Raw genomic sequence first — 15,686 nt, forward strand, 5'->3', positions numbered from 1 at the left:
GCATTTTGCCACGGCTCATGGGAGCCTGGGGTCCACTTGACAAATAATCCCAAGAATAGACGTAGGCACTAGTTTTTACGAAAGCGACTGCCATCTGACATTCCAACCCAGAGCACAGATTATATAATAGTTCTTACGAACAGATACTTTTCTCTCAAACAAAACGCAAATACCTACCGTTTTGATACCTACACAAAAATACAATGGAGTGACCTTCAACGCGCCGCTCCCCGCACCGCGCGCACCGGCACAACGCTAGGGTTGCTGACGCTTAGAAATGATAAATAAATACCTACTTAAACAGCGGAGTGAAATAAAAGGAAAGCTAAATCTTAAATTATACCTAATATTCCGATTATGCGTGTTTGCGAAATAGTCATTTTAAAAGGTCATATGTCCCTGCAGTAACCGCAGTGTTTACGCCGTTTTATAAACCGCGCAATAATCCCAGCAAGAATTATTTTAAAACTTCGTGTAATTTAAAACCAGATAGAGATTAATGTTACACAATAAAGAAAAATAATATAAACCCCGTGAATAAAAGTAATTAATTATAAGTTAACCAGAGCAAAAATGAGTAAGTAGGCACTTTCCGGTGTAAAGTTAACTTACTGTCGTTAAACTAAACATTTACCAAAATAAATTAAAAATATGCTACCTATTTCAAATAGATAGATATCTAAAACTATACATTTGTCATACATAATAAACATTACATGTTTAATTAAAGAAATTCAATACTAGGTAGGTACCTACTACGTAGCTTGTAACTATCGTAAAAAATGACAGTGCGGTGCGGCGCGCGGTGACGTGCGTACGTGAGCGCGTGTGGCAACCAACTGGCTTGCTTTTCTACCGTGAACGGGAGCGGATTCGTAGGTATTAAACCGAGCTCGCGCGGAGAGTTCCATAGGCCCAGAGGGTCAAACTAGGCCTTATTGGGATTAGTCCGGTTTCCTCACGATGTTTTCCTTTACCGTAAATCGACTGGTAATAAATGTCAAATTATATTTCGTAGGTACATATGTTCCGAAAAACTCATTGGTACTAGCCGGGGTTTGAACCTGCGACATCCGGATAAGCTACGCTCTTACCGCTAGCCCACCAGCGCTTCTACACGAAGTAAATGGAATAATGACGCCATTATGTGTCAAAAATGTTAAACTGCCGTAATCGAACTTCAAGATATTTACAAGAGACGACACGTACTAGATCCATTCTAGATACGCTATAGTTTAGATATCAACTATAGTTCTCTTTTGCAGCGCAATTCGGGCAACCAATGTCACTTTTACGTTAGATAGAGTAAGATATCTATTAGATATGAATTAGATCTCTAAGTCATATCCTGTTCAAGAGTATCTCCAAAATCGCGCAAATGTCAAATTAGACAGGTTAGATCTTTAACATAATCGTTATCGTATCTTGGTGATGTCACCTCTATGAATTAACTTGCCAAACACTAGCATGTTTCCCTACAGTTTGGCTTCGTAGTTTAATGCTCAGTGATCAAGATGATTGCACAAACTTTTTGGAATCTCAGTAAAAATAACAACCCCAGTGATTTTCCTCTAGCAGTAAACAACCCCTGTTCCCTAAGTACCCTATTCTGAGCCTTCCTGAGCCATTCAGATAAGGGCCGTCCCCTTCTTAGTAAGGGTAGTGGGGGGTTTATACAAGAACATTTCTGATGAATCTCGAGAAGCCACATGCTCTGGTAACCAGTATACTTAAGTTCTACTGTAGCCTTTGATAGTAAGATTTGACAGTTCACCACAGTGTTAAATAAAGGCCTAAATTAATAATGACACAGGTGCTTTTACGTCGTCACGAAATTTTGTACCACAGTAGGTATTAAAGTTTCTTACATTCTTTGTATGAAATTTGACTACTTAATCTATAAAATTCATAAACAATCGAATTGATGCTTTCTCCATTTGATGTCTAACATTGGGGCTGTCCATAAATTACGTCATCGATTTTTGACGATTTTTGACCCCCTCCCCCCTATAATCAAAAATCATGCTTCAAATGACCCCATTTCCTCCTACTTCATGCTACCGTCATCCGATATCCAGACCCCCCCCCCCCCCTAATTTGAAATGACGTAATTTATGAATACCAATGGGGCTAATTGGTCTAATATAGGTGATTTTAGTTTAATTTTGAATTAAAGGATGGAATTCAGATACTCTGTGTGTACATAGACCACCTTAGGCTGGATCGAGTAAGCATTCGACTCGCTTGCACTCGCAACAGTCATGCGAGGGTGAAAGAGCCAGTACGAGAGTATTTGATGAAGGGTGCCAAGCAAATTAAGGTTTATGGCTTGAAGCTTGGTACTAAAGTTAACACAATGGAAGTTTATAGTCTTCTGTGTCGTTTATAATGGCGGGCCAAGGAAATGCGATACGGGACATTAAAGTTAAGCAATTTAAGTGGATTACATTTTATGGCCTCTCCAAACTTCACCGACAGTTGTCAGGTACATCCCATAGAAAATGGACCAGCCAAAATGTATGAAAGAGCCAAATTTTTCGCGATTTCTCGGTTGGTCCCATACTAAAAGTTGCTTAGTATAATCCCCAAAACCTCCCTGGCAATGGGAATGCAGTTATTATTAGTATACGGTACTGTACCTATACATATACAGGGTGTTACTGACCATGGGGCTTTAAATTCAGGGCTCGATTCTACTCGCTAAACTGAGCTACTTTTATTATGATGGCACCAACCCCGAAATCCCGAAATTTTTTTTTACTTTTTCATACATTTTGGCTGATCAGATGTCGACGTTTTCTATGGAAAAGCCAAAAAATTTTCCCCGATTTTAGGGTTGGTCCCATAGTAAAAGTAGCTCAGTTTAGCGAGTAAAATCAAGCCCTGGAATTAAAGCCCCATGGTCAGACACATACTGACCAACACAAACATATTTCTCATTCAGACAGGACTCATAAAGGGCTGAAGTTGATTGCTTCAGAAGTCTTTTGTCACAAGTTAGTTAACATTCGAAGTTCTTCGCAGGAGTCGGGCTTCAATAAAACTGTCTGTTTGTTGTTTGAAACTCCTCCAGTGTCGCTTGGTATTCTTGACTCTTCCAAAATGAAGTAAGTTGGGGCTACTTTGACAAGGTGACATTCATTTATTACGTAACACGATTTTTGGCAGTTTTTGACCCCTTCCCACCCTTTTTAAAGGAAAAATGGTTGACCGCCCTACGTAATAAATGAATGGCGCCCAAGAATTTCGTACATTCAACCGCCTGTTCCTACAATGTCAAACAAGTGTCAAAATTGACGTTTCTTCAAACAAAAACGTCACTTCTGACACCCGTTTGACACTGAAATCCATAATTATCCTTTCAATATCTAGTATTTGACGTATCTCATTGTTCGAATACCGCTGTGTGCTACCAAAAGCATAATTTACCTGTCACTGGAGACGAGTATGAGATGTGTGTTCGCGTACTTGGCGCGTCGCTTGCGCACCGCCGATAATGCTGCGCAGAGGCTTGGAGCGAACGCGCGGCATGGCGGACACTGTAAAAAGTGACATTATATAAAATGATTGAAAGTAAATCATAGAGTTAGACCAAGAAAAGTCTGCAGCCATATTGATAGCACGCAATGCAAATGTCATTTTAAATGTCAAACTTCTATGAAATTATCACGTATAAATAACACTTGCACTGCTTGGGCTATCAAAATCGCTGCAGACTTTTCTTGGTATAACTGTCTCTACTAGTGACGATGGAGTTTGGTAAACACTGGACTGGAGTTACTTTACAGATAGAGCAAACCCGGTAACGGTAAATGATACTTAGAAGTAGAGATACTCTACAGACGGGTCATCGGTGGTATTGTTAGTAAATTACTCCACCATCTTTATATATTGAGTTCGGGTAACACAGAAGTAGAGTTACTTTACAGACAACACTAGTTTTGTGCAACTAAGTTACTCCACTTACCCAATGAGCTGCAAAATAGAATACTCTAATCCCATCCCCCAGATCTTTATAGGCTTTACCTATTCCCATCAGATCCTTGAAGCTGCACTCCTCTAAAGCCGACCACTGACTAACAGTCCGCCGGACGACATCGGCCGGTCAGTTGTTCGGAACTGTCAAATTTTTGTTCTAACTGACAGGCCGATATCGTCCGGCGGACTGTTAGTCAGTGGTCGGTTTAAGAACTTCATGTAAAAGCAGTTCCAGGGGAAGCTAAAGCCGGTTGGATCAGTCACTATAGTGACTCTACCAGCGATGAACATGGAGTTTAGTTAATACTGTGCTGGAGTTACTTTACCCTATCCTGTGTGTGATAGCGGACAGACTTGACTGCCCGTATATGAGACACTGCTGCGAAATGCATGTTTCGAGCAGTGTATATATATTGTAATAGTTAATTAGGTACTAACATTAGGAACGTAAGTCTACTAACAAATCTGTATGAGTCCATAGTTGCTCGAAATAAATATTTTTCATTTCATTTCATTCATTTCATTTACAGACGGATCATACTCCAGCGGTAGGATGGTATAGAGTTGGAGTTACTTTACAGACGAGGCAGTGATGATGTTGTCAGTAAATTACTCCACCATCGTTGTACATGAAGTTTGGCTAATATGGGGGTAGAGCTACTTAACAGACGGGTCGTTGCTATATTGTTACTAAGTTACTCACCCAATGAGCAGCAAAATAGAACACTCTAACAGCATCCCCCAGATCCTCATAGGCTTTACTCCCATCTGGACCTTGAAGCTGGACTCCTCTAAGGACTTCATGTAAAAGCAGTTCCAGGGGAAGCTAGAGCCTAGAGATGGGTAGGGGTGAGTAAATACTGAGTATTTACTCGATATTTACTCAAAGCACCCGATAAATACCCGTATTTACTCATTTAGGTGGGTAAAAACGATTGCTTATAAAATATTCAAAAAGTGAGATTTAAGAACAAAATTGTCTTTTATTGAAGAGTGCTAACGTGTATTAACAATATCTATAAAATAAAAAGCATATAGGACGCTTAATTTAGGAAAAAAGGTAATTATTAGTGAGAGTCAAATTGTGATAATGCAAAGTTAACAATTTTGTTTTAAATAAGAAGGTATTTACTTTAAAAATATGGTACTTAAATTCTATTGATGTTCTAGATAACTGCATGTCGCGCAAAAAGTGCGTGTTTACGCGGCACTTACGACCTTTTATTAAGGGTTTTTTAAAGAAAACTCAAAAATGGCTCAACCGATGATGTTCAAAATATTGTTTTTTGTACTCTATTATACGGCTAATCTCCCGATATGTTTTCATATTTTTTCTGAACTTTGGTTCTAAAGTTATAGAGAGATAAACATTATTTTGGCCTTTCGAAACGGTTTTTTTTTCCAAAATATTCAATTTATCCAAAAATGTTCTTAGATACATACCAGTTATTTTTAAAGACCCATTTAATGATGTGCAACACGTTGGTGGTTTCTGAATTTTTTTTTGTGACAATTAGTTACATGTATGGAGTGCCCCTCTTAAAAATACATTTCTTACAATTTTGAGTACTTAATTCAGTAGCGGCTTACAAAATACACCTATATTTCAAATTTATATGCCCCTTTCAGCACTCTAAATAGTTTATACCCACCAATTTGGGTATAAACGAGTAAATACGGGTATATTGAGTAAATACTGAGTATTTACTCGGTATTTACCCGTGAGTATTTACTCACTACCCATCTCTAAGAGCCGGTTGGATCAGTCACTATAGTGACTCTACTAGCGATGAATATGGCGTTAAGTTAATATTGTGCTGGAGTTACTTTACAGCGGTAGGATGGTATAGAGGTGGAGTTACTATAAAGACGAGTCACTGATGATGTTGTCAGTAAATTACTCCATCAGCGTTGTACATGAAGTTTGGCTAATATGGGGGTAGAGCTACTTAACAGACGGGTCGTTGTTATATTGTTACTAAGTTACTCACCCAATGAGCAGCAAAATAGAACACTCTAACAGCATCTCCCAGATCCTCATAGGCTTTAGTCCCATCTGGACCTTGAAGCTGGACTCCTCTAAGGACCTCGTGTAAAGGCGGCGCGGGCCAGGGGAAGCCGGAGGCGGTTGGATCGGCTAGCAGGGCGGCACGGACTGGCCGCCCTCGTATGATGAGGGTGGGGACGCCTACTGCGATGCTGTATTTTTGGGTGAGGCGACGCTGTAAAGAAAATTTAAAGGAATTAGAATTTAGGTATACGCGTACTTTATACTTTTATAAAGTGCATTGGGATAAATCCGAGAGCAGCCGGCCTAGCCAAGGTTACAATCGCTATCGCTTCGACAACGAAAAGTATAATGTCTCTCTATCACTCATCCATATTAGTGCGACAGTGACAGTTGCGTTTCGATCGCTACGGAGCGTAAGCGATCGGCATCTTGGCTACGCGGCCTGATCTTTTTTAATAGCATAGTATGTATTTTCTGCTGTAGCAACAGTAAGGCAAGATGCTTTGGGAAGTGTTGCTAGTATGAAGTCCTTGTTTTATACATATTTGCTATTTAATTTTTTAACCGACTTCCAAATCTCAAAGAAGGAGGTTATCAATTCGGTTGTATGTTTTTTTTTATTTATTTTTATTTTTTTTATTTTTTTTTATGTTTGTTACTCCATATCTCCGTCATTACTAGATCGATTTTGAAAATTATTTTTTTGATTGAATGTATATGCATACAGATTGGTCCCGTTTTTGTCAAAACCCAGTTCTGATGATGGGATCCATGAGGAATCGAGGGAACTCCTCAAATCTTAAAGGCATACATATAGTGATTTTTGGGTTTTTATCAACAAATCAAGCATATACACCCAAAAAAGTGACATTTGATGAAGTGGAACTGCTGATGATGATCAGAACGGAACTCTTTAACGACGCATAGTTCACGGTTGGCGATTTGTCCTCTTCGTTATGTTTGTTAAGCAAGTTAAGTTTTAAAGCCACATTTTTGTCAAGCTCGAGTTCTGATGATGGGATCCATGAGGAATCAAGGGAACTCCTCAAATCTTAAAGGCATGCGTATAGAGATTTTTGTATTTACATCAGAAAATCAAGCATATTCATTAAAAACTGTTGCATTTGATGAAGTGGAACTGCTGATGATGATCAGAACAGAACTCTTCAACGACGCATAGTTCACGGTTGGCGATTTGTCCTCGTCATTATGTTTGTTAAGCAAGTTAAGTTTTTAAGCCACATTTTTGTCAAGCTCGAGTTCTGATGATGGGATCCATGAGGAATCAAGGGAACTCCTCAAATCTTAAAGGCATGCGTATAGAGATTTTTGTATTTACATTAGAAAATCAAGCATTTTCATTAAAAACTGTCGCATTTGATGAAGTGGAACTGCTGATGATGATCAGAACAGAACTCTTAAACGACGCATAGTTCACGTTTGGCGATTTTTCCTTTTCGTTATGTTCGTTAAGCAAGTTAAGTTTTTAAGCCACATTTTTGTCAAGCTCGAGTTCTGATGATGGGATCCATAAGGAATCGAGGGAACTCCTCAAATATTAAAGGCATACGTATAGATTTTTTTGTATTTTCATCATAAAATCAAGCATTTACATTAAAAACTGTCGCATTTGATGAAGTGGAACTGCTGATGATGACCAGAACAGAACTCTTCAATGACGCATGGTACACGTTTGGTGATTACGAATTTCGATTTTGACTTGGACTGGGACCCGGACTCGGACTCATACCCGGATCCGGTTCGGACCCGGATCCGGTTTGGACCCGGACCTGGACTCGGACCCGGATTCGGACTCGGAACCGGACTCGGACCCGAACTCGGACCCGGTCTCGGACCCGGTCTCGGACCCGGACACGGACCCGGATTCGGACCCGGACTCGGACCCGGACCCGGACTCGGACCCGGACTCGGACCCGGACTCGGACCCGAACCTTGATCCAGAAAACCACTATGATACCTTAACTAAATAAACAACTATGATTACCTACCATAAAATTAATGTAGGTATAAAGTACGATGATGCCAATCTTACTAGCCCCTCCCGCTTAAACCCCCGTACACCGCACGGCATGCGCCATTAAGTGGGTTAGGTTAGGTTTGAACTGCGATCCTCACAGAACCGAACAAGGATTAGGTTAGGTTAGAACTGCGAGCCTTACAGAAACGAAATGCTACTTGAAAAGTGGGTTTGATTAGGTGCGAACTGCGATCCGCACAGAACCGAACTGCTATCTGAGGAGTGGGTTAGGTTAGGCTAGAACTACGACCCTCATGGCTCCTCTTCACGATGGGCCAACGCCGGCCACTCCAAGGGACGCATTTATGCGTTAGAGGGAGCAAGTGATATTGCTATCTCATTCTACCGCATGGCTGCGTCCCTTGGAGTGGCCGGCGTTGGCCCATCTTGTAGAGGAGCCATTATACAGAAGCGAAATGCTAGTAGAAAAGTGGGTGGTTTTACCTCCTTTTCTACATAGTGTACCATCTACAGTAATCTTTCATCGGCCCCCATGGAAGTCGGTTTTTTTTTCTTAAAAATTATTACAAATGACCCCGCTTTCGAACTTACTCCTATGCACTATTTAAGATACAGAGTCGACGTCAAGATACGAGTAAGTTTAACTTAGGTACTCCTTTGTTATAAGGCAATGTTATCATACAAGCCTTCTTGAGCTTACCGTGGGGCTTAATCAATTTGTGTAAAAATGTCCATATTTTGACTTCGACTGTACCTACTGTATTTATTTATAAAGAAATGTTACAGAAATTCGGTACAAGGAAGTCCCCAAAGCAATTTATCGGCTATCAGAAATCGCAAAGCTAAACACACGATTACACCCGGAATGTGTCACAGAACAAAACGCCTTTACGACATTTTTGTATAGCGTTCGTCAAAGGACGTAAATGCCATTGGGGGTCATCCATTAATTACGTCACACGAATTTCTAGGTTTTTTGACCCCTCCCCCCCTCCTTGTCACACTTGGTCACATTTGGCAAACCCCTCCCCCCCTAGTGAGACGTCACATTTTTTCTACGAAATCGCCAAATCGAATTAAGTAAGTACCTAAGTATTATTAATATTTTATCAAAATATTTTTGACGATATAAATATTAGTAATTTTATAACCCAAAACTGCTTAGGAAAGACAATTAAACGAATAAAAACGATTATCGTATTAAAAACTAGTTATTTAAATGTACAGCGAATTAAATAATTTAAATAAACTGGTTACTGATGAAGTTAAAGTGACGTCACAAAGTTTGTGTCTCCCCCCTCCCCCATGTCACAATATGTCACATTTTCTTGACCCCCTCCCTCCCCTAAACGTGTGATGTAATTAATGGATGACCCCTTGACGACATACAGATATAGTACTAGTACATACGCGATGACCCAAAATGAGTCTTGAATATACATATATAGATGTAATGCATAATTATTTTCCATCGTATTTTCACGGAAACATACGAGGGTCAAACAGAAAACTGTGTTACGTCTTTCCTGTAGACATACACAAGAGTTAAGGGCTATAAAGGTTAATTTTCTTATTTAACCCTTATCCACATGTTCTCTCCTGTGGGCATTAGTTATATAACAGCTTGTGGGCATGTAACTTATGATTTTATCATAGTTCTCTAAATAAAAGGAGGACCTTTTCACGTGGATAAGGGTTAAATAAGAAAATTAACCTTTATAGCCCTTAACTCTTGTGTATGTCTACAGGAAAGACGTAACACAGTTTTCTGTTTGACCCACGAACGTGTCTTGCTATTTCAGTCAGTCTTGGTACAAAAAATACTGAGGTTGACTGAAGTAGCATGACAAATACGAACGTTTCCGAGAAAATACGAGGGAAAACAATTATGCAGTTACATCGTGAGCTCGATTCAGTTTAAAAAAGTTGTTATGGTTTTTTACTAGTTTTGATGTGACGGCATGCGGCTCTTTGGTTGGACCTTGGACCTGCAGTACTGTGGGCAATAACCGCGAAAATCGAAGTTCGCCAATTTCACCACTTTCTCCGCCACTCTTTTAATTACGTCTTAATGAGAGCAAAAATCGACAAAAATCGATGACGTAATTTATGGACAGCCCCCTTCTCCCATTCACTTGGGGTCGGCGTCGGCGCAGCATTTCTTTTTCTTCCACACCTCTCTGTTGCCCGTCATCTCATCATTTACTTGCGTTCGTTTCATATCATCTCTCACACAGTCCATCCACCTTTTCCTAGTATGGGAAGTCCACAATTCCACATTCGTTCGTAATACCTTTCTCGTCACAATTCATCCCTCCGCATCCGCATCACACGCCCGTACCACGCTAGGCGATTTGCCCTTACTTTTTCTACTGTGGTTGGGTCTTCACTTCAAAAGTTTGCCGACTCTGACCAAGGTCGTATCAAAACCAACCATACCATAACAAATTGATAAATTTGAATCGGGCGCCCAGTCCTTATTTCAAAAGCACTTACGTCATTTTAAACATTAGAGCGTAAGATCCATTTTCCTAAATCAACGCATTTTGAGTTACGCCATTTTAGTACAAAGCGTGATTTGTGTATAGAATTAAAAAGACTTATACGCTGTTGAAAATCTATGGACTTACACCCGTTCTAAAACGATGAGTTTAGCTATTTATTATGCTGTACGTAACGTAGCGTAGTTCGGGTGTTACGTGATCCTCATAACCGCTCAAGCGAAATATTTTGTTTATGGAACATACAGGGTGACAGCGGCGACGTGCTCAGAAATCGAGTAAACGGTAATTGAGCGTGTACTTACATGTTAGTTTTAACCGACGTATTATGGGAAAGTATTTTTATAAGCCCATTTCACTTGCAATGTATGTATGTTCTGGTCAAATTTGAAAGATAAATTAAACTCATTTCCCATTATCCAATTGAGCTGAAGCTTCACATACCTACATAGGTATGTAATTTAGGTAACAATGCAATATTATGGTACCATAAAAAACTTATTATATCGTATATTATACCGTATTTTACGGCAAACCTGAGTTCTTTTTTATGGTCTGAAAAGGAATAGATTGTATGTAAGAACCTAGAACTGGTTTAAAAAAAGTATTGCTTAAAACTTTGAATTTGGCTGACATAAAGGCCGTCATGAATAATAAATACAATGTGTGGAAAAGCGTGTGTTACCTAAAATTATTCTCACTTTTTCATTGAAATTTAATTGTGGAGTTTTTACTTAATTCACGCAAAAACCATTTAGGTGAAATCTACGGATTGTCGCAAAAGGTCTACACCTTAAATTATGTTGTACCTATATAGTTATCGCAGTTATAGGTAGATAGTTATCTCTCCCACAATCAGCAGGCGTAAATATTATTATTGTGTACACGTGTCAAAAAGTCAGAATGTTTACCGCGCCAGACGTGAGGGAGACAGTAGGCATAATACTCATAATGTGGAGGGGAAATTCTCGTGCGTAAAGGCCCATTTACATTATACAACTTTCTTGCACATTCCATACAATAAAACTGAGGAGATAAAAAATTTCTTAGTCTGTACTCTGTACTTGTTTGCAAGTGTGAATTGTAATTTGTGCACTGTATGTTAGTAATATTTTGCAAAAACCACCAAATACGGCAATGTTTAATTGATATACACTTATAATAGTAGCAAGTAAGTAAATATCCTTTATTGCACCATAAAGTTTAAATAAATACAAAAAGTGAAATAGGTACAAGCTATAAGACTAGCGGCATATTAAAAACCCCTTCTACAGTTCTCAAAATTTGATATCAATGAGGTATGTTCTGTAGATATATTGCCTGAAAACAATTGGTCCTACATCGACTCAATTGAAGACTGATAATATAATGTTTACTATAATAAAAGGTGACCTTTTAGTCAACTTTCTATTTCTACTCCCAGGCCTTTAACCGTATGACCTTACCTGCACTTTATTGTTGTGTGAATAGGTACATACCGTGAGAACACATCAAGTATGAAGTAAAATGTGGGTGAAATTTTTATGCCATCCTGTATAGTTCGGTTTAAAAGTTAAAACTGTACAATTTAACTCAATAAGGAAAAAGAATCACCCTAAAACCTAGCAGAATTCCTCCGCATACAATCAAAAATATGAATGCCTTATTCACCATATTACATACAATGAAATAAGGATCAAAATGGTAGGGATATTATTGACTACACCAATTGCTCGTTTTGTTATTTTGGTTAGACGCAAACCAGACCTGATAGCTTACAAGTAGACGTTAATACCCTAAACACGGTAAACATGTGGATGGAAGAGAGAGGGGATGGAAATAAACAAAAATAACAAGTAATTTACAAGTAAGTATGTTTACCGTCTAACCAAAATAACAAAACGAGCAATTGGTGTAGTCAATAATATATATATATATATGTTTATGTATGTCTATTTGTATTTCGTATATGTGTATGTTTATTCAATGTGATTGTGTGTGTCAACGTAGGCTCCATAATGTTCTCTTTGCAACACCTACTTTTTAGATTAAGTACTTCTCTGTTTCCGCTACCCAAAGGTTGTCTGGAAGAGATCGCTCTTTAGCGATAAGACCGCCTGTTGTCTGCCTCTACATTTAATAAATTGTATTTTTCTTTTGTATCTTTTTACTGAGGTGTGCCAATAAAGAGTATTCTATCTATCTATCTATCTAATTTATACCTATTGCTATAAATACGCCTGTATTTGAGGCTAGTTGTCTGGGCGTGTGCTCCTTATTTTTGTTAAAATGTAAGCACATCCAAAGCCTAAAGTTATACGTATACATATTATACATTGCCAGAAGTAGGTAGGTAGATCATAAATATATTACGAGTAAAATATAAACAATTTAGTAAATGCGACAGTAATTCACCTGTCACCCTTTCATGTTAACAGATTTCGATGAAATTTTGGTATAGAGATAGTTTGAACCCTGGGGAAGGATTTTTTCTAAATTAGACATGATTCCTCCTTCTTCTTCCTCGCGTTATCCCGGCATTTTGCCACGGCTCATGAGAGAGCCTGGGGTCCGCTTGACAACTAATCCCATGATTTGACGTAGGCACAAGTTTTTACGAAAGCGACTGCCATCTGACCTTCCAACCCAGAGACATGGCATGACATGATGTGATGTGATTAGACATGATTCCCTGTTAGTTCAAAATTCCATTTTGCTATAAGTCGTATATGCCATTATGTTTTGCGACTCTTGTATCGCTACATACTATATACTATGCGCACTGTCTGTCTGTCTGTACGCACAATGACAAGCAATCAGGCTAAAAGCCCCGGCTCGGAGATATCGGCGCCGCCGACACCAACCTATCGTGTCATTCCGATCTCGTGTGATGTGATTGTTTGTTCAGAGAGAGTGCTATATGCAACCGCAAGTGTCAACTCTGTAATTATGGGTCCACTGATTAACAGTCCGTCGGACGGTATCCATCAAATCGGTCGATTTGATGGATGATCAAATCGACCGATTTGATCAGAAATGAAATTGGCGTCAATCTCCAATTTAATCACCAATTTTAGATTTATGGTGATATATGGAGCCCTCTAAATTGAAAAAATTCCCCAGAATGAAAATACTGGCGTTACAAATAGGTATTCTTGCGTCCGCACCTCATTTTATCGGTAATATCGGTCATTATCGGCGGTTGAACTCGGCGAACCAAATTAGCGTTTGCGTCCGAACGTCCTGATTAAATCTGTAATTTAATCAGATTGGTGAAAAATTTACTCGTCTAGATACGCCTTAACAAATGTTATGAAAAATATGACCAAGTAAATTCGTAGCAAAACTGTAAATTGAAATAAAAAAGTTAAACAAGCTTTTTGAACGAAAACAATTCCACTCTCAACTTCACGTTTACGCACTGAGGAACAATAAAAATCTAAATTGAACGAACCGACCTAATATCAGAACAAAACATGGCCCCGTCGAAAAAAATTAAAAAGATACTTTATGCTCTAGGGTGGGCGGGGAGGCGACCATAGAGCTAGAACTGTAGGAAATGCTGATAGACTTTTAAACTTAGATTTTAAACTGTCGTCTAACATACTAACATTTAATCATTCAATCATTCACAAAGTGAGTCTAAACCGTAAAATTATTCAATACCAGTAAACTTGTTAATTTCAGAGAAAGTCTTCCTTGGATTGAGATCGAACAAAAAATAATTAATAAAAGCAATTCTTTAAATACATAATCATAAGTCGGTTGTACTGTAGGTACATATAATTATATAGAGCAGAAAAAAATGTTCACAAAAAAATCTTAATGACTAATAAAAATTCGGCCAGGATATATCAAACAGGCTGATTTTGTTAACTCTGACCAAACTCTGAGGGGCATAATGATATGTGGGGCCAACCCCCCCGATTTAACCCCGAATTCGCGAAAAATATCTGCTGTCTCTTACATTTCGATGAATGGACGGACTTTGGCCAGAGATAAAGCCTGACCACTGCTTTATCGCGCTGGTGGCCTAGCGGTAAGAGCGTGCGACTTGCAATCTGGAGGTCGCGGGGTCAAACCCCAGCTCGTACCAATGAGTTTTTCGGAACTTATGTACGAAATATCATTTGTATGTATGTATGTATGTAAACACTTTATTGTACATAAGACAGGTTAAATTACAATGGAACAAAAAATATATATAATGTACAAAGGCGAACTTATCCCTATAAGGGATCTCTTCCAGTCAACCTTTGAGCAATTGAGAGTAAATTAAAACAAACATGATAGACAAACGAACACTATGTACAAAAAAGTAAACTAAGGTTCAATTATTACGCAATAACCATTCCATTGATATGTTTTTCTTGCTCCGTTTTATATTCGTAAATATCGAAACTAGTTATCATAAGCATTGTCCAGACGGAACAGTTTTTCGCACAATCTGATTAAATTGACAATTTAATTGTGTGGCCTGGACGTAAAAATGGTTATGGGTATCATTTGATATTTGCCAGTCGCTTTTCGGTGAAGGAAAACATCGTGAGGAAACCGGACTAATCCCAATAAGGCCTAGTTTACCCTCTGGGTTGGAAGGTCAGATGGCAGTCGCTTTCGTAAAACTAGTGCCTACGTCAAATCATGGGATTAGTTGTCAAGCGCTCCCATGAGCCCAGGCTCCCATGAGCCGTGGCAGAATGCCGGGATAACGCGAGGAAGAAGATAAAGCCTGACCAGGAATATACGATCACGCGCCATGTTGCGGAATTTCACTTCCATGTTTCGGACTGAACTGTCAGCGCCCCCTTCACAATGATCATATACCTATATTACTTGTCAGGCTGTAATACAAAATCATACTGTAATACAGAAAAGAGGTTTAATATACTCTTTTGGGTGGCGCATCACATCTATTGCTACTAGCTCCATGGCCCACCCCCTAAAACAAGGGAGGGTATCGTATCGTCTGGTTCACTTTCGCTAGCGCCTGTCGAAAGCGCTCGAGCGTAACGCACTGAGGTTTGAGCCGGAAGCGAATGGCACTCCAAATTGATTGCAAAAGTGGGAAGTGTTTTTTCTCAAACATGCAATGGAATATTGATGTTATGTTCCTTATAATAGGCTGCGAAGTATGACGTTTCAGGTGCGGTTAGGACAAAAGGTAGTTAATGGAATTTCATACAAATCTTGCAGGCCTAGGCCGGCAAAGTCCTCT

General features: G+C 39.1%; 1 protein-coding gene across 1 annotated transcript in view; it reads right to left on the minus strand.

The window, feature by feature from the left end:
* LOC134674703 (nucleoredoxin-like) overlaps window positions 1–15,686 on the minus strand; it is a 68,751-nt gene that overhangs the window by 34,584 nt on the left and 18,481 nt on the right. The window contains exons 2-3 of the mRNA XM_063532828.1: window positions 5,970–6,200; window positions 3,430–3,539 (exon numbers count right to left, since the gene is read on the minus strand). Coding sequence (XP_063388898.1) covers window positions 3,430–3,539; window positions 5,970–6,200 — 341 coding nt within the window. The remainder of the gene's footprint in view (window positions 1–3,429; window positions 3,540–5,969; window positions 6,201–15,686) is intronic.

The sequence above is a fragment of the Cydia fagiglandana genome, chromosome 20 (assembly GCF_963556715.1).
Source record: "Cydia fagiglandana chromosome 20, ilCydFagi1.1, whole genome shotgun sequence".
NCBI lineage: Eukaryota > Metazoa > Arthropoda > Insecta > Lepidoptera > Tortricidae > Cydia > Cydia fagiglandana.